At 43.2% G+C, this 18,451-nt stretch overlaps 1 protein-coding gene across 8 annotated transcripts in view; it reads left to right on the top strand.

Moving 5' to 3' along the window:
• The window catches only part of Arhgap24 (Rho GTPase activating protein 24), a 413,886-nt gene that overhangs the window by 387,508 nt on the left and 7,927 nt on the right, over positions 1–18,451 (top strand). For all 8 annotated transcript variants that reach the window (XM_052198149.1, XM_052198151.1, XM_052198152.1 and 5 more), the window contains 3 exons: positions 10,214–10,346; positions 12,613–12,686; positions 15,014–15,135. In XM_052198149.1, the coding sequence (XP_052054109.1) occupies positions 10,214–10,346; positions 12,613–12,686; positions 15,014–15,135 (329 nt within the window). The remainder of the gene's footprint in view (positions 1–10,213; positions 10,347–12,612; positions 12,687–15,013; positions 15,136–18,451) is intronic.

Below are 18,451 nucleotides of genomic sequence, written 5' to 3'. Positions count from 1 at the left end.
CCTTGTCATGTGGGATTATTTGGCCCATGCTGATTTCCCTTCACTGATCCTATGCGGCTGGTTTCTGTCCTCTTGACAGTGCCTCCTGGGCTTATGAATCCATTTGGGGTCTGCAGGATGACATTTCACACTCCAGTAAGAAGTGTTTTGTCAAATAGAGGCAAAAGAGACATGTCTTTTGTTTTTTGTTTTTTGTTTTTTTTTTTTACTTCTATTTGTTTTAAAAGACACTTAAACCATGGGCTGTTTGGATTGAGAGGGGCTAAAAGTGGATGCAGCAACTTTTATAAGAACCACGTCTTCACTGGTTTGCTTTGTACCTGAAGCCATCTTTGTGATTCTGTCCATTTGCTTTCCTAAACTGGGATTAAACCCAAGGCACTGAGCATGCTACGAATGTAAGCTCTCTTACCCTGAGCCTCAGGCAATGTTTTTCCAATTCTAAAGCCCAGGTTTGAGATTGGTGTTCTCTTGTGGCGTTTCTATAGTTCTATAGTTGTGACGTATTCCTATGGCTTCCTGGACAAAAGCAAATTTTGAGATAAAGGATCTTCTCACTGATCTGAAAGGACTGGTATTTGATGAGTGGCCCCCGGCACTTAAAAACAGCAAACAAACAAATAGCTGTCATAGATTCCCAGCATTCTTGTTTCCCTCTCTCTCCTTAGGAATGATAATAAACCAATATGTCACATTCTCTCTTAAGCTCCCCTACCAGTTTAAAACAACAGAAATAAAGTAGGTGCAAAACCAAATTAGAGGCCTGTTGTTGTTTCAAAGCTCTCCAGGTGGTGCCAGCTGTACGGGTACATTCTGGAAGTGCCGGGAGGTGGGGTCAAGGGTTAGACAGTGTGGGTGTCACCATCCTACCATGAATTGCTCAGCAGTGAAATAGCTGCACACTTGCAACACTGTGCAAGACAGGGCAGAGGTGGCCTGCATCTGGGGCCATTACACATCTGTCCAAGGGTCCAGCAAAGCAGAGGCTGTCAGGGTACAGCAGCCATTTACCCACATGCTCTGTTCAGGATTCCTCCTTCCATCCTTCCTTCCCGGCTCCTCTCTTCATTATTTTTAATTGTTTTGGTGTGTGTGTGTGTGTGTGTGTGTGTGTGTGTGTGTGTGTGACAGAGAGAGAGAGAGAGAGAGAGAGAGAGAGAGAGAGAGAGAGAGAGAGAGAGAGAGAGACTATACCTTAGCAGAGATAGTTTACAATCCAAATGTTAGAAGACAGAGCATAGAGACAATTTTAAAATCGGATCCCCTGGAAGGCAGTAGAGAGCTCGTGGCTTCGCTGCTCTGAGTGATAAATCTGATCTTAAACGTCAGGGCCATGCAGATGGGAAATCAGTTCCCGGATATCATTTTCCACAAGAATAATTTGCAAGTATATATTTAGATTCACTCTCCTAATACAAACATTGAGGGGCGTCCAGGACTCTGCATTTTAAGTAACTCTTTCAGGTATTTTTTTTTCAGATATATAGTCCTAAAAACCATACCTGCTAAATGCTAGCTTGAATGCAGGCTGCAAGAATGTAGGAAATATCTTTGGTAACAAGCAGCACAACTGGGTATGCCTTAGTTTGTTTTAAAGACGTCGAGGGAAATTAACATCCCCAGGAACTGTACACTATTTCTGACTAGGCTAAATGCGAAATATGAGTTATTTTATGACATGCAGAGCTGCTGTGGAAATACATAATTACCCACGCTCTGATGGGTCTGGCTTTGAGAACAGCATAGAAGAGACACAAAAAGCACATTTCTGCTTTGTTTCAGGGAAGACTCAAACACTCCAGTGGGGAGCAAAATCCACAGTTAGGAGACCTTTGTATCCGAATGTGAATCAGAGGACTGGGGATGGGGTTGGAGGAGGGAAGTGGGGTAGGCGAGGGTACCTGGTGGGTGTGTGGATAAGGATATGTGGTGCAGTCACACTTCTGAAGGGCCCAGGAGGCAAAGAACACTCCGTGGTTGGCCTACAGCGAGCCCAGAATGTGCACATAGGAAAGTGACTGCCTAGTGTCAGGGCTGAACGGCATCAGTTCCTTGAATCAAGACAGACCAACCCTCTAAGTCCTGAGCAGATGGCCGCTTAGCTCTGGTGATTCTTGGTATGCTTCTCTCTCTATGTCATTTATGTCACACCATTTATAGGTACAATGGTGTGACAAGATATTATAAGCATTGACTTTGAGTGTTTCCTCATTTTGTTATTCATATACCATCATGATCTTAGTATTCATTTCATTTTATTTTTTTACCTTTGTGTGTGTGTGTGTGTGAGTGTGTGTGTGAGTGTGTGTGTGTGAGAGTGTGTGTGTGCGTGCGCGTGCGTGCATGTGTGCGTGTGAGTGTGTGTGCGTGCATGCGTGTGTGTGTGTGCGCGTGCGTGCGTGTGTGTGAGTGTGTGTGTGCGTGTGTGTGCGTGTGTGTGTGTGAGTGTGTGTGTGAGTATAAGTGTGTGTGAGTGTGTGTGTGTGTGAGTGTGTGTGTGTGAGCGTGTGCGTGTGCGTGTGCGTGTGTGTGTGTGTGTGTGTGTGTGTGTGTGTGTATGTGTGTATGTGTGTGTGCGCGCGCACGCTTGTGGAGGTCAGAAGAGACTGGAGCTAGAGTTACAAGCAGGTGTTGCTTGCTGCCCAATACAGGAGCTGGGAACCAAACTCTGGAAGAGCATCAAGTGCTCTTAACTGAAGAGCCAGCTCAGTGTCTGATTTTAAGCATATCTGTGTAACACCTCTACTGTGAATATTGCTCTTTTTCTTTAAACACTATGCATTTTATGCAGAGTTTTTGGATGGGAAGCTTTTGCATCTTTTTTTTTTTCACTGTAACCCAGGCCCACCCCCATGGATGTGAAGTCAACACACTGACTAAAGATCATGTCACTAAACCAGCCCTGGCCCAGCTGCTGCAAAGACTCAGCCCCTGTGCATTTCTGCTTAATTGATAATATGGGGGTGGAAAAGTGCTACAGTGAGTAGCTTCCTCTTTGATGGGACCAGGAAGTAAGAGAATGACAGAAACTAACGTTCATCTGTGCAAGCCGGTGTGTCAGTGTCTTTTCTTGTGATGTGTGGCATTACGTGGAAGAGCCCACATTCTGGGGAAACCATCAGGTCACTCTGCAGTTTGAACATCAGTGATGTCACGCAGGGCTCCGTGAAGCCCTCTTATGAACATAGCAAGGTCTGGAAAATTAACGGTCTTTAAGCAGAACCATGCGCTGTGGAAAAAACGTGAGCAGTTGCTCAGTGGGGGTGGCACAGGTTGCAACCACACACATGTCCGGTTTCTTTGGCTGTGCTCCCTCGCTGTGTGTTCTGTGGCCCTGCCGGCCCGTGGTGGGACCGGCACCTTCACTTTCCTTTGGTCTTCACAGAATTGGCTGCTTCTGCTCATGTCCGTCAGGACTAGGAATAAAAATGCCTGAAGAGCTTTAGAGGCTCTGGCCTGTTTATCTGTTTATGTTTGCCTACTTACAAGAACGTGGCATAGGAGATAAGAGTTCAGGCTTTGGTGACAGGTAGCAGGGAGCTGAAGTCTGTGCCCACTGTCTACAGTCCACATTAACGTGAGGGCTACCCACTTGCTTCTCAAAGCATCCTCATATATAATGGAAACAAACCTCACAGGATGTTGTGTTCAGTCATTTCAAAACAACACAGCGCTGGGCATGCAGCCAGTGGCAGAGCACTTGCCTGGCATCCCCACCCTCAGGAAAATCCACAGAACTGAAGCCATCATGAGAATGGCCCCAGCAGGCACTTATGACTGCCATTACCGTCAACATCTACCTGGTTCCACTGTTTGTAGGGCCACGATATGGATAATGATAGAGTGAGACCAGTTATGTATTGAGAAAATGTCATATATTCAGACCGTGTGAGGCAGTGTTTTCAATCCAGGAGAATCTGTTTCTGTTTTAAAGTCACCATGGCAATTTCCACAGAAAGAAATAAGGAACCCACGAAGTTTTATGCTCTGAAAGTGTGTGTTTTACATTTGTAATTCATATTCCAACATTTTAAATGAAAGTTCGTACCATAATGTTTCTAAAATAAATTTATTTAGTCAGATATTTCATGAATTTTAAAGATATTTTATTTTAAAAATAAAGTTAGAAGAGCTTAATAAATTTACATGAACACATATCAGAATATTTTATCACCCTAGTAAGATCTCCCATGACCCTTTCATGCTCTCTCCTCCCCATACCCTGATTCCTTCCCATAGTGACAACTAATTAAATTCTTTTCTCTCTATGTTTTCTCTCCTCAGGAAGTTTCATATAGCTGTAATTATTTAATGTTTTCTTATATCTAATTTTTTTATTACCATAATGTTTTTTACTTTTGTCCTTAGTATAGCAAACAATAGTCTATACAATTTTTTCCTTTAAAGGTGTGTATGTGTGTTTGTGTCTATGTGTGAGAGAGGAAGTGTGTGTGTGTGTGAGTTTGTGTGTATGAGAGTGTGTGTCTGTTTGTGTGAGTAAATGTGTACATGCGTGCGTGTGTGAGTATGCAAGTACGTTTGGTAGCCTGAAGTAATCATGCATGAGATTATCAATTTTTATGTGGTTTGCATAACAAGGAAGAAATCTATGATGCACAAGCCTACATATATAATTTTAGACACAGGAGAGAAGGAAGGGTGTGACAATTAGCTGTGCACACACTCTCATATGCGTAAACGATCACATTTATTTTCCCAGTCTGAGAGTGGATGTCCAAGGTCACGGTGCAGCACAGCTGACCTTGAGGGGTACCTGTCTCCCCAGTTTGCAGCTAGAGTCTTCTTGCTGTGCCGTTGTGCAGCGCTCTTTCCCTCAGCACATCCACCGTGGAGGATGATGACTCGCTCCTGACCCCTCATCCTGACAGATGAAAAACCCACCCTCGTGACTTTTCACCTACCCCTAAAGACGTCTCCACAGCCCCACCCCTAAATGCCTGCATGCTAGGCACCAAGCATCCTGTGTGTGACTTTGGGGAGAGGATTGCTCAGGTCATGATGTAGTTCTCTGCCTCACAACCATTAAACCAGGAGAAGTGAATCAGAACAAGTCATACTCAGTCTAGTCTGGACTTTGCCTGGAGCTGAAAGGCTCCGTTAATTTCTGTGTAGAACTCATGGTGACACTTGTGAGGCTTTGCAATAAGGGATAAGAATAAACTAGATTTGGGTTTTACTGTCAAAGATGGCACCAGTTTTGACATGTAAAATACATGTGAAAAAATACTTGTGAAAACCTGCAAACTTTTACAGATAAATACTTGGTTTGGTTTGAAGCAGCCCGTGTCCGAGGACTGGCTTCCCTGCGTCTCCATGAACTGGAGCAAAGCGAAGTGCTTCTAGATCGTGGCAGTCTAGGAAGAACCACTGGCCGTGTGGTCACTGCTGGATCCCTTCAGTCTCATCGAGTCTTCTTGGGTCTGATGGATACGATGTTATTGTTTCTTAATTTTGAGGGAAATTTAGGTCCTTCTGTTGTGCTTCTTGCAGATAAGTTCACAATACCTGTGCAGCTACCTTGGGAACTCATCATGTTGGGTTAAACAAGGGATCGATTATACTGTGTTCTGCACATAGTATCCAGACTGAAGAAATTCCCAGGTCTAATTCTGAGGCTTAAACCTTACAAGGTTTTGTCTGTGTAGGATTTAACTTGTAATTATGGTGGGATTTGAATATATGAATGTGTGTGTGTGTGTGTGTGTGTGTGTGTGTGTTTGCTTGCACACCTGCATGCATATGTATTAGGAAAGAAAGACTAGTGTTAGAGGCTGGGCAAGAAGGATTCCTCCTGTATCTCTGTTTCTATGATGAACAGTTCTATGTGGTGCATAGAATATACACAGGGCAAGGAGTCTCCAGCAAGTCCAGAGAGCATTCTTAAAACCAGACACCTGGATGTCAGTTAGAATGTGCAGAGAATGTTATGAGGCAGAACATAAGGAGGTGTGGTCAGAAGTGTTGGAGTGTTGTGGGAAATAAAAGAACAAACCGGCTCATTCCCACTCTAGTCAGCACTGGTGTGTTCTCTCCAGGCTGCTCTCCCCAGCTAGCCCCCCACTGCACCCAATCACTGTGTTCCCAGAGTCCCCTTGTCCCTGGAGCCACTAGTTCTTCCTCAGCCATAAACCCATATACTCCAAGATCCCACATTCCAGTCACTAAATGGAACCACCAACCTCCTGGACACATGTCACAATACCCAGTAACCCAGTAAAATCAAGACTCTTAAAGCTTGTAGTTAACCAATCAAATTTATGTATCAATAAAATCACAATTTACAAGATGCCAACACAATAATTTCAGAGCCAGTTGATAATGATAAAAGCTTTGTCCCAATTATTCTAACCTCATGAACCCATCCCCTTGGCCTCCATTCTCTGCTCTCTCCTCTGAGACACTCTCTGGCCCGGCGAGTCTTAGCTCCACCTCCTTTTTCCCTGTCCAATCACAGGCCTCCTCTACAGTAATGTAATTGGACAGGGAAAATCCTGAGACATTGGTGATGTCCAGTTAGGGACGGAAGCCCACAGGGGACAAAAGGATCCGTGCTACTGATCTCTGTTATTTCTACCTAGCAGCATGAGGCAGTGTATACCATGTGCTCAGAAACCATTCAGTGAGGGAATGACCCCATAATGAATGAAAGGTAACCCACAAGAATATATGAAAGTTTAGTCACAGAAAGCCTGAGGGAGAGCTCTTGAAGTACTTCATGCAGTGAGACCCGTCTGAGAAGTGAAACCCACGTAGGACTGTGGATATGAGACACAAGCACCAGTCGTCATGGAGACTGTTTCACGGCTTCTGCTGTTCTGATAGCTCCTCCACCAGGGTCTTCGAACCATCTCTGCTTTCCTGCTTCCCGTGGAGATAAACGGATATGACTAATTATCTTAATTTCTGCATGGATTCTACCACTGAGAAACCTGAGCTTGTATAATGAATGACACATTGGCAAATGATTTGATGTTCCACCAAACAGTTTGACTCTGAGGTAGCTCAGCTCTGAGGGAGGAATGGTGAAGAATTTCCACCTGTGCAGGGGATGTCAGGAGTCATATTGTCACAGAACTTCCTCACTGCCCTGCAGTGAAGGTGGGGTGTGTGCAGATGTCCCTGTTGTCAGTTAAGTCGGGAGGTTTAGTCTCTGTTACAGATTTTGTATGACAAGTCCTCTCACTTCACTCTGGGGAACACTGAGATGTATATCCAGGTATGCTGCACAGTGGACACATAACATTGATATTTAATTGGTCACACATATTAAAGTAAATGTTAGTTAGGAGGAGCAGTAGATTCCGTCATTGAGGGAGTTGAGGCTGGAGAGTCAGTACAGTACAAAGGTATGGAGAATGCTTAAAAAAAAAAAAAAGACAGTATTCAGAGATGCCCCAGCCTCCCGCTGCCCTAGACAGCCAGGTAGCAGCAGCAGAGTAACTGAGGGCTCCCTGAGCTAAATCAGAGCAAAGCATGCTGGAACCTGTCCACACGCGACTGTGAACTTCTGTTCAGCAGCAGAGCAAAAGTCCAAAACCTAAAAGAGGCAGAAGCCTCTGGGTCGACAGAGTGCCAGGACCCTAAGAAGGTCACACAGCAGTCATGTGCTTTAAGGTTAGGCTTTAATCAAAGAGTGTAACCACCTGTCACCAACTGAATGATGAACAAATAAACGTGGTCATTTTTGTCTTCCTCATTCCTGTCTAACTAGTGCTGTGTATACGTGCTGTAATACTCGACAGTTAACTGTAATCTCACTCAGAGAAGCCATCGAATGTTGGTCCCACTCCACTCCAGCCTCCTGACTCACAGTTCAAGTATGTCTGCTCCCAGGGCATTCACAGCTCTGCAACTATACAATGGGCTGGCAGAGCCATCCTGCACCTTTTAATCCTTTACAGGCCATCTCCCGAATCTTACTTTGTGCTTGCGCCCTCTACTGTTCAAACGTTCTCAATGCTGCTAATTACAGAACGTGTAAAAACTTGTTTTTGAAACAATTGTTTCCAGCTCTATTTTGCATGTTCATGAACAGCTGAAAACTATCTAATTGTGTGACTGTAGTACGTCTTCCTCCTTCATTACTAAGTTGAACATCTAGAGTGTTTTTATTCCCCTTTCTGTTGTAAGTAGAACAGCAAGAACTTGGCTGAGCAACATTCCCTGTGGTGTGATGGACGTCCTCTGCATGTATCCCCTAGAGTGCTATCTCTGGATCACACGGCACATCTCTTTCTAGATTTGTGAAGACCCTCCACACTGATTTTTGGTGTGACTGTTCCAGTTTGCACTCCCACTAGCAGCGAATAAGTGGGTCATCTCCCAGCATCCTTACCTGCGTTTGTCGTCATTTTTTATTATCTTGGCGACTCTGGTTGGGTTATCTGCTGTGTATCTGCATATGACAAGCAGGCTAGAATAAGGCCTCTTTCTTAAGCCCCAGAGTCTTTGATATAAAGCACAATATGGAGTACACAGGCAGTAAGAAAGAAATCAACCCACGGCTTAAAAACCAAGAGCCTGGTAACCCATTGTCCTGTCTCCTATGGTTTTGTAAAGACTCAACATAAACTGTCTTAGTCATGGCCTCTGTTCCTGCACAAACATCATGACCAAGAAGCAAGTTGGGGAGGAAAGGGTTTATTCAGCTTATACTTCCACATTGCTGTTCATCACCAAAGGCAGTCAGGACTGGAACTCAAGCAGGGCAGGAAGCAGGAGCTGATGCAGAGGCCATGGAGGGATGTTCCTTACTGACTTGCTTTCCCTGGCTTGCTCAGCCTGCTCTCTTATAGAACCCAAGACTCCCAGCCCAGGGATGGCACCACCCACAATGGGCCCTACCCACCTTGATCATTTATTGAGAAAATGCCTTACAGCTGGGTCTCATGGAGGCATTTCCTCAAGGGAGGCTCCTTTCTCTGTGATAACTCCAGCCTGTGTCAAGTTGACACACAAACCAGCCAGCACTCGAACCACCTTTGGAATAAGAGAATGTTCACCAGGCCTGACATCCTACTGCCTCTGTTCCATTTTCTCCAGTGGAGTCAGCCGGGGGCAGCCTGCCATAGCCTGAGAGTGAGGTGCAAACTCGGGCATCCTTCAGAATCCACATCCTTCAGAGTGCCTTGCTTCCACTCCTTCAGGGTCACAGAGATGAAGTCACTTTCAAAATTACTTCCTTCTCCTCCTCCTTTATATAGATGCATATATAAACCTTGTGTCATTACACTGCACGTCACATTACACTGATGTATGTGCCAGGCATGTGTCTGTCCCCATTGCCACCTGTCTGCATGGAATGATGGGAGATATGAGATAGGAACAATGACATGCATGCTACGACATGTATGCTAATGTTGCTGCGGATTAGCCTTCCGCCCTGGTATCCAGCCAAAGATAAATTATGAAAGTTATGTAAAGGTCATATTAAATGTTCATATTGTTTCCCTTCCTAAGGGCTCTGAGAACCCACAATATTTTATAATACTAGACAAGCAACTATGCAGAATCAATTATGTTCAGAATAAGTTGTGCTTAAAAAGTTAGTGCGTGCTAAGTTTCCATATCTGCCTCCAGTTGTCTGTCTTCCCCAAAATAAGTTCAGCCTTTTAAAAAATGAAGAGAGAAACCAAAAATATCTGCATCCACCCTTACACACACTTGATGTTTTGTGTATGTAAGCTATGTGCATTTCATTCACAATCTTTTAGTTTTGTTTTGTTTTTTGATTTTTGGATTTGTTTTTTTCAAGACAGGGTTTCTCTGTATAGCCCTGGCTATCCTGGAACTCACTCTGTAGACCAGGCTGGCCTCGAACTCATAAATCCACTTGCCTCTGCCTCCCAGAGTTCTGGGATTACAGGTGTGCGCCATCACTGCCTGGCTCATTCACAATCTTAAGTATTCAAAGTTGGTGTATTTCTCCTTGTCAGCTATGCAAGTTAGAAAAATGCCTGACCTTTTAAATGTTTCCAAACCAAACTAAAGGCTTGGCACCTTCCGTGCCCCTCCCCTGGCTCCCGTGGTGGCATCTACTGGGCATCATGAGAGCTAGTGCTTCCTGAAAAGTGAATCAGCTGATTCAATTGCCAACTTTGACGCAATTCTCTCAGATCGACTATGGTGAAAAAGTAAACAGCATGATGAGAACTCATGCCCACACAATGTCTCCGAACTTCTGTCTCTACAGCAACACGGACGTCCACACTGTAGCATCCCTGCTGAAACTGTATCTCCGAGAACTTCCGGAGCCTGTCGTTCCTTACGCAAAGTATGAAGACTTCTTGTCCTGTGCCACGCTGCTCAGCAAGGAGGAGGAAGCAGTAAGTCGACATCACGGCTGCATGAACACGTGACTGGGGCTGTGGGTGGGGCTTATTGTCTTCAGTTTGAAAGCTTCTTCTCCCCATCCTTGAGTTGTTTTATCTGTGCTATGTGCTGATATCACATCGGATCGTCATGTACAGTCACACTCCTGAGTTTGACCCTTTCTGATTAAAGATGAAGATAGAGTTGGATGACTACACTCTCCTTTCCATGCTCTGTTGGCTGATGGCACTGTGCCTCGGGCCTTCTGATCTGGGGAAGGGCTGGTGCCTGTTTCCTAATACCCCATTTCCCCATTTTCCCATAAATGACATAAAAGATAGCCCCGTCCACCAACTGGTGCCTCTGCTTGGTTTGCTAAAACACATTTTTGAGAAATTGAGATACAACTGTTAAAAGTACATATCTCAGTGTCTTTTAGTATAGTCTCTGAGTTGCGCAAGCATGACCAAAACGAAACATTAGAGTACTTACATCTTTATTACCCCATGACAAATCTCATCCCTTCTTATTTTCCTGTTTCTCCTCCTGGCATTTGCAACTTCTGACCTATTTTTTTACCTCACAAACTTACCCATTCTAGACTCTTCTTTTCACTATTCAGTGTGTTCTTTGTTTTGCAGTTTCATCTTCCATCTGCTCCTTGGCTCATTTATCCATAACACATATCAGTATTTCGTTTCCTATAATTCCAAATTATATTCTATTTTCATCCCATTCGCAAGGGGATTCCATTTTATTTCCGTTATCTGTTTATTGGATGGTGTCCCTGTGAATGACCATAACCTGTGCTTGCATAACCTGTGCACAATGTGTATTTTAGGTCAGCTGTAAATACATACAGAAGCTAGTACAACACAGGGGCTCACAAATAGTAATTTGAGTGCTGTTTAGGAAATGCTCAATACAGACATAGATTTTTGTAGCCGTTTTAATCTACAGTTGGTTGAATCTTCAGATCTGGAAAGCAACTATAATTATCTTGTTATCTTTGAGCTGTAGGTACAGTTTAGACACAAGCCATTTGCAAATAGTTCCTTTCATTCCGTATATTGCCTCTTCACTTTCCAGATGCTGTATTTTATCAAAAAACTTTGTTTCCATAACTGCTTTACAGTTTCCGTGGAACCTCATTGGCCTGTCTTACTTCTGCCGTTGCAGAAGCCTTTGTTTCTGGAACAGCATATGGATTTGATCTACATTTACTTCCAAGGCTTTGCTTCGGTGCTCAGGTTGAGATCTACAGGCTGTTAAGAGTCCATTCTGGCCGATGATGGGGGAAAGGGCCACTCATTCTGCACACAGACATCCATTCCTCTCAGCCATATTTGCTGGAAACTGTGTTCTTTCCACCATTGGCTTTTCTTGGCATTCAAGACCGGAACTGCTGCCTGTTTTCATAAATGCTGCTTTGTTCTGTATGTTGTAATAGCATCACTGTAGCTTCCTTGGTAAGATAGTATTTACTTTAGGTTTCACTAGACAGATGGCCTATGTCACAACCACTCAAGTATTCTCTTGTAGCACGATCTTACCATGTAAAAGAAGAAGAAGTCAGACCCTGATATCAACTGACTTTGCCATGACCTTTATATGTTAGCGTACACCTTACAATCATCAAAACCAAAGAAATTAATCTTGGTGAAAATCCTTCAAATCAGCCCTCCCAACTTTTCCCTCCCTGATGTAATGATGTAGACATGACCAGTGCAGAGAGGTATTTGCCCGCAGGTGTACATCGCTCTAGGTTCCAGGCATGTTCAATTGTGAAGGATGGTCACTATATCAATACTAATTTATATTTTTGCAGATAACTTTATTGTAAAAGCTATTGCCTGTTTTTAAAGTCTACTGAAAACTAAGTTTTTAAAGTTCAAATAGTTTCACTTTTAAAACTGTTTCCAAAATAGTAGCTTCATATTCCCCTCTGAAGACTGTGTCTCTAGGCAGCCTGTTTATTGTGCAGAGACCAAATGGCATCTCTGAATGATACAGTCTATTAGGTCACCGTCTTTCACTGAAATGTCATCATGTGCTATGTGACTGGATTTGTAGAGCTACTTAAACTATCTGTGCATCTTTGGAAATATTTCCACACTGCTCATTGTGATAGTGGAACATTTTCAGGGCGGAATCGTTCACTGACAGTCTATTAAAACAACTTCAGCAGCAGCAGAGCCCATGTGGCTATGTCCTGCTCACTTGAGTTCCAAGACTAACACTCGTGACATAACATGTATTCCTCTTCTCGCTCGTGCTCAGGGTGTTAAGGAGCTGATGAAACAAGTGAAGAGTTTGCCTGTGGTTAACTACAACCTCCTGAAGTACATCTGCAGGTAAGAATTCGCCTAAATGCAGATGGCGGCAGTACGTTCAGCTTGACGGTAATTTACAGGTGGCAGTGAATTAAATAGCCTGAGCTTCCATGTTAGTCTCACAGAACATTGATAAGTTTGATAAGGTTATCTCAGAGTTGCTAAGCACTAAAGCATGCCTGATTTTATGACTTGGTGATTTTAAATTGTTCCTTCTTTCCACATATTAAGTATCTCTTGCCTGGAGCTTTCATCACAGCCATTAGAGGAACATCCCCAAAAGAGCGACATGTGGGCCACAGGCTGTGAGGAGTCCAGCCCAGGAATGCGGGCTTTGTCATGGACTATTTTCTTCTACACCTTCATGCAATGTCTCTACCTTTTTGGGAGCAAAAAGCACTGGTGAAAACAGATACTCCTCGCAACTACTCTGAGGTTTAGGATCCTGGGCACTGTGGCATTATTCACAGAAGACTTAAGCAAGTAGGAGTTTCCAGACCTCCATCACAGCTCTTTGTCGAGATTGCTGTGCTTAGAAACAAGTAGGACCTTCAGCCTCACACCTTCCAATGGAAGGGGATGTTTGAACCAAGACATTAAAAAACACAGAAAACTTTCATCCAGGAATTTCGAATCCACTCCAGCTATTGTGTTAGGCAAGAGAAGGTCTACGTCCTTCTCAAAGAAAAGAGGGTGACAGAGGCTTGTTGGAGTCTACCACAAGCCTCTTTACACGATAAAAATGCTTCTCCTCAAACATTTAGGTGGATTTTTTTAAGCTTTGTTTTTCTAAATTCTTATGTGTACGTGTGTGTAAATGCCCGTTGTGTATATGTAGCAAGTGTGTGCCTGGTGACAGCAGAAACCAGAAGACAGTGGAAAGCCTGGGCCTGGAATTGTTGTGAGTCCCCCCAGGTGGATGTTCAAAACGGAACAGTACTCCTACTAAAACTGCCCAAGAATGAGTTACTTTGTGCTATTTATTCTTTAACACATAATACATGGAGATATATGCGCTTGCAGTTTTTCATCGATAGAATTGACATGTTAGTTCCCATAACATTTGAACTTAGACTTCAGTACACTATAATAGGAGCTCATAAACTTCCCATGAAGACAGTGATTTCTCTTGTGTGGAATCATGGGTTTTAGCAGATGACCTTGTGTCCCATTCTCTCGCTGAATGTGTGTATAAAGTTAATATTCGAGGCATTGGAAGCGTGCCAGTTATCTTTTTTTTTTAAATTTCTATAACAAAAATATCCAAGTTAATCAACTTTCAGGAACAGATTAGTGTCCACTCCAGAGCATGAGAGTCAGTCCATCTGTGAACAGTCCTGTCACTTTGAGCCTGTGGTGAGGCAGGATAACAAGGAAGAAACGTGTGTTAAACCATGTGTTTACTGACCAGAGTTGTTTCAAAGAGTCGAATATCTTTTATTGGAAGGCCGTGTGTTGCCTTGTTTATTGCATTTCCAATCATAGTGTTTTTCTTCAGTCAGTACAATGCCTGGGAGCTTCAGTGTTTCCTCACAGACGTCTTTAAATTCAGCTCTAGCTCCGGTTGCTCAGAGGACATGGACTGAGGAGTCTCCATCTTTTGTCTTCCTTTTACAATATCTATGTATCTATATATCTATATTTCTACATATGTATCGTCTATCTGTCATCCAACTATCAATCATCTAGCTATCTACCTGTATTTCTGTCTGTCTGCCTGCCTGTCTGTCTATATTTGACTGTTTTTCTTTTTTCTTTTGTATTGTTTGAGAATCAGTTGCAAATCACGTGCATATTATGTTTGATGAAGTCTATTCCCCAGTTCCCTTCGCTTTAATTTCTTCTTCCCTATTCCTTCTCAATTTTATGTCTCTCTCTCTCTCTCCCTCCTCCCTCTCCCCCTTCTCCCCCCCCCCCATCTCATTCTCTCTTTCCCATAAGGGGCTGAGTCTCAATATCTCATTCAAGGACACCTCCCTGATTCCCTGATGGCTGTGACTAGACTTCCTCTTTTAAGGTTCTACCACTTCCTAACAGTGTCAAAAAGCCTGTATCACATGAAGCTTTGAGCAGAATTCACATGTAAACCGCAGCAGAAGCGAATACATCTTCTTGACTCTCAAAATCTACAACAGCATCCAGACTCACAGTCCCGGCAGCCTGACGGCTCTTCCAGCCTTTGCACTGCAGTTTCTGTACATTCCAGTGAGAGATGTTTGAATTTCCATACAGTTTTGTCTTCATAGTCACCACTGAACATATTTCAGTTCATACATTTCCCAATGATCCATTTTATTCCACTAAGGAATGAATTTTCACTGTTTCTGTCATAATCCTGCCTCCACCAGGTTCCTGGATGAAGTGCAGTCCTATTCAGGAGTTAACAAGATGAGTGCCCAGAACTTGGCAACTGTCTTCGGTCCTAACATCCTGCGCCCAAAGGTGGAAGATCCTTTGACCATCATGGAGGGTAAGTGGATGATTACCATGGATCCTCACCTGGAAAAGAATCAGTTGCCTCTGTTCTTAAATGGGAATGTGTTCTCATTTAAGCAAACTAAGGAAAGAAGGAAGATCATAGTTTCTACATGAATTTACTCTTATTATTCTTTAACTACAAAATATTTCCTTTTGAGAGGACAGAGTGTTCTTCATATTGCTCAACATAAAATTGTAAAATGATTCCACATGATTGTAATTGTAATTGGGGAGGATCTACACACTTTTGGTTCCCAAGTAACGACAGGGCATTTCCATGCCTGCTCCTGCCTGGTTTAGCTACTAGATATTATATGATACAGAGACCTAACACATTTATTAACAAGCTGTGGCCTCTACGCTAGGCAGATGCTCATCTGTTCTCACCCTATGGCTGCCTATTTCACAGCTATGTGGTCCTTTACCTGCAATCTGAGTCTTGCCCTGGCCCACTCTGCTCCATGGTGACATCCTGATGATGTCTCATGGCGAATCCTCCAGGTCCTCTTCTGCTCCTCCTCTCATGACTCTATTACTTGGGAGCTCCTGACAGTGGGGATGGAAAGTCCCGCCCTATTCTCTTCTGCCCAGCTATAGGCTGAATCAGTCCTTTACTAACCAATCAAAAGTGATGAAAGAGACTGACACATCGCTGAGGCAGGAGATGCTCCAAACATCATCACAGTGCCAACATCCGAACCGTGACCAGATCTCTGGGCACAGTTATCCGCATCTGAATACACAGCGCACACAACCATCCCACCACACATCAGCCCTCAGGCACAAAGAAATTTGCACAGATCAGTAGATCACCCGAAATTTAGGGGACAGAAGAACTGGAAACAAGTTCCTTTTACAGGCCAGTGCAATTGACAGAAAAATTCAAAATGTTATTTTCAGTTAATAAGTCTTTATTACTTTAGAGAGATGTAATGATTTCAAATGGTAAATAAATTTGATTTTTTATATGACAATGCTATTTACTCGAGGGTTGAAAGAAAATTTTGCTATTCAGATTACAAAACCTTTCACATAATTTCCTATAATAATCTATTAAATATTTCAGAATCTAATAGGCATTCTTAGAAGAAGAAATTATTATTAGTTTAGTGTTACTCAGATTTTATTTAGTCTTAAAGAAAATATTAACCTCCAAGTATAATATTCTTCCCTTTCTGAAAGTTCTAAGATTTTCATTCTATATTTTGAGTGTAAAGTCATATCTATAGACTGAAATACTAGAAACTAGAAGGAACGAAGATTGGATGCCTGGACACAAAAGACTGTTGTGGTAGTTGTTTAATCTGACATCTTAGAACCACCTAAGAAAGAGGTCTCAACAGAAGATTGTCTACAACAGCTTGCCCTGTGGCCATATGTCTATGGAGAACTCTCTGGGTTGCCGTAATTAATGTGGGAAGATCCAGCCTGAAAGTAGTGGTGCTGTTCCCTTGCTTGGGTCCTGGACTCGAGTGGCAGAGAAAGCTAGCAGAGCACTGACCATGCCTGCCTCCATTTCTCTCTGCTCTGGACCATGGCTGGGATCTGACTTCTTAGGACTCCTGCTTTGATTTCCCTGCCGTGAAGGGCTATAAGTTGGAATTGTGAGCCAATGTAAACCTCCCTTTCCTCTAGATTGCTTTCTTCTGGGATATTTTTGCACAGCAGCGGCAACAAAAACAACAAAATGAAACTAGAACAATGGTATAATTGCATTTATATCAAGCTCCATCAAAAGCAAAACTGTAGTCACAGAACTCACAATAGTGGTTCCCATGGGTAGTCGATGGGGCAAGAGGTGAAGAGCAAAAGGTCGCAGGGGAAATTACCCGTATCGTGATTAGGTAGTTTGTTCAGGACTGTGCACACTTGCCCATAACTCACTGGGTAACCTTGGATGTGGAAATGGCAGCTGTATAGGTTCTTTGCTGCAGAACTATAACTTGAAATGTAGTGTGTAAAATACCACCTATGCATCTTTAAAAGAAAATTAAATTCTTAGTCAATGCTTATACAAAAAAAACCTGCCTGTGATATGTTTTTTTTTTTAATTTAACCTGCACAAAATGATATGAGCCAAGAGGGAGTTGATGGAATGCGCAGAGCAGCTTGGTGTGATTCCAGCGTTAGCTTGGACTCTGTGTAATAGGCTGGTGATTACAGCGGCTGGGACCTCATTGTCTGGGCTTGATAATCTGCATTAGCATTCGGAGGAAGAAAACAACAGAGCGAGCGGAGAGAAGTGGAGGAAAGGAAACAGCTAGTTCATGCAGAGGCAGGCACACATCACCATCACTGCCTTTATGAGATGTAAAGTCCCTTTGCAGGAGACCACACCATTGCTCATGCCAGAGACTAGATGGCAGAAAAATGTCCCAGTGCACAAGAGAGACTATTCTGAGTCTGTAGAGCTTTGACACTCACTCTGTCTTGTGGCAGACACTGCTTTGCCCCGGATGCTCACAACCTCATCTTGGAGACAGGAAATTTATCGTCTAGTTAGTTAAATGTCGCCCAGAATCCATAACTATCATAAAACACAGCGAAGCTTCAAATGCTAACGTCCCAGTGATGGGAAAAAGGTTCATTCCCTCCAATGCTAGACAGAGTCATATATAATGGTAGCTGTAAACGTTGTGTCTGTCACACAGGCAAGAAGCGTGGTGACAGTATCAAGCTCATGCCTGCAGTGCTGACAGAGTTGAAGGCCATTTTGAATATTGCTGTTTTCTTTTATTCATTGTTTGCATATGTTTACCTCTTTATACACACACACACACACACACACACACACACACACACGTGCACACAGGTTCCTGAGGAGGCTAGAAGAGGTTGTCTGATAGCCTGGAGCTGGAGTTAGGGGCAGTTGTTAGCACCATGTCTAAGCACCACACATGGGTGCTTGCAACTGATCTCTTAACTGCTGAGCCATCTCCCCAGCCCGACCATTGTAATGCCTTTGATCTTTCCACATTAGACTCACTGCATTGAAAATGTGCTTAGAACTTCAGAGATTAATGAGAAACAGGAGCTACATATACTCTACAAAACATTTTCATTCTGTTTTTTTTTTCTCTCCTGCAACTCTGTTATGTAATTGATGCTGATTCAATACAAATTCTCTTTGGTTACCTTGCTACCATTGACCTAAATTTAGTTGCCACTTCCATCTTAAATTCCAGCATGAAAGTATCTTAGAACACACATAGAATTTGGAACCAGAGAACTGAGTATTAAACTCCACCTTGGTTATTCTCCATCTGTGGCCTTAAGTAAAGACTTAAACATTTCCCAGCCTCAGTTTC

This window comes from Apodemus sylvaticus, chromosome 11, assembly GCF_947179515.1.
Source record: "Apodemus sylvaticus chromosome 11, mApoSyl1.1, whole genome shotgun sequence".
NCBI classification, from domain to species: domain Eukaryota; kingdom Metazoa; phylum Chordata; class Mammalia; order Rodentia; family Muridae; genus Apodemus; species Apodemus sylvaticus.
Note: the sequence above shows the minus strand (reverse complement) of the source record. Positions and strands in the feature narration are given on the sequence as shown.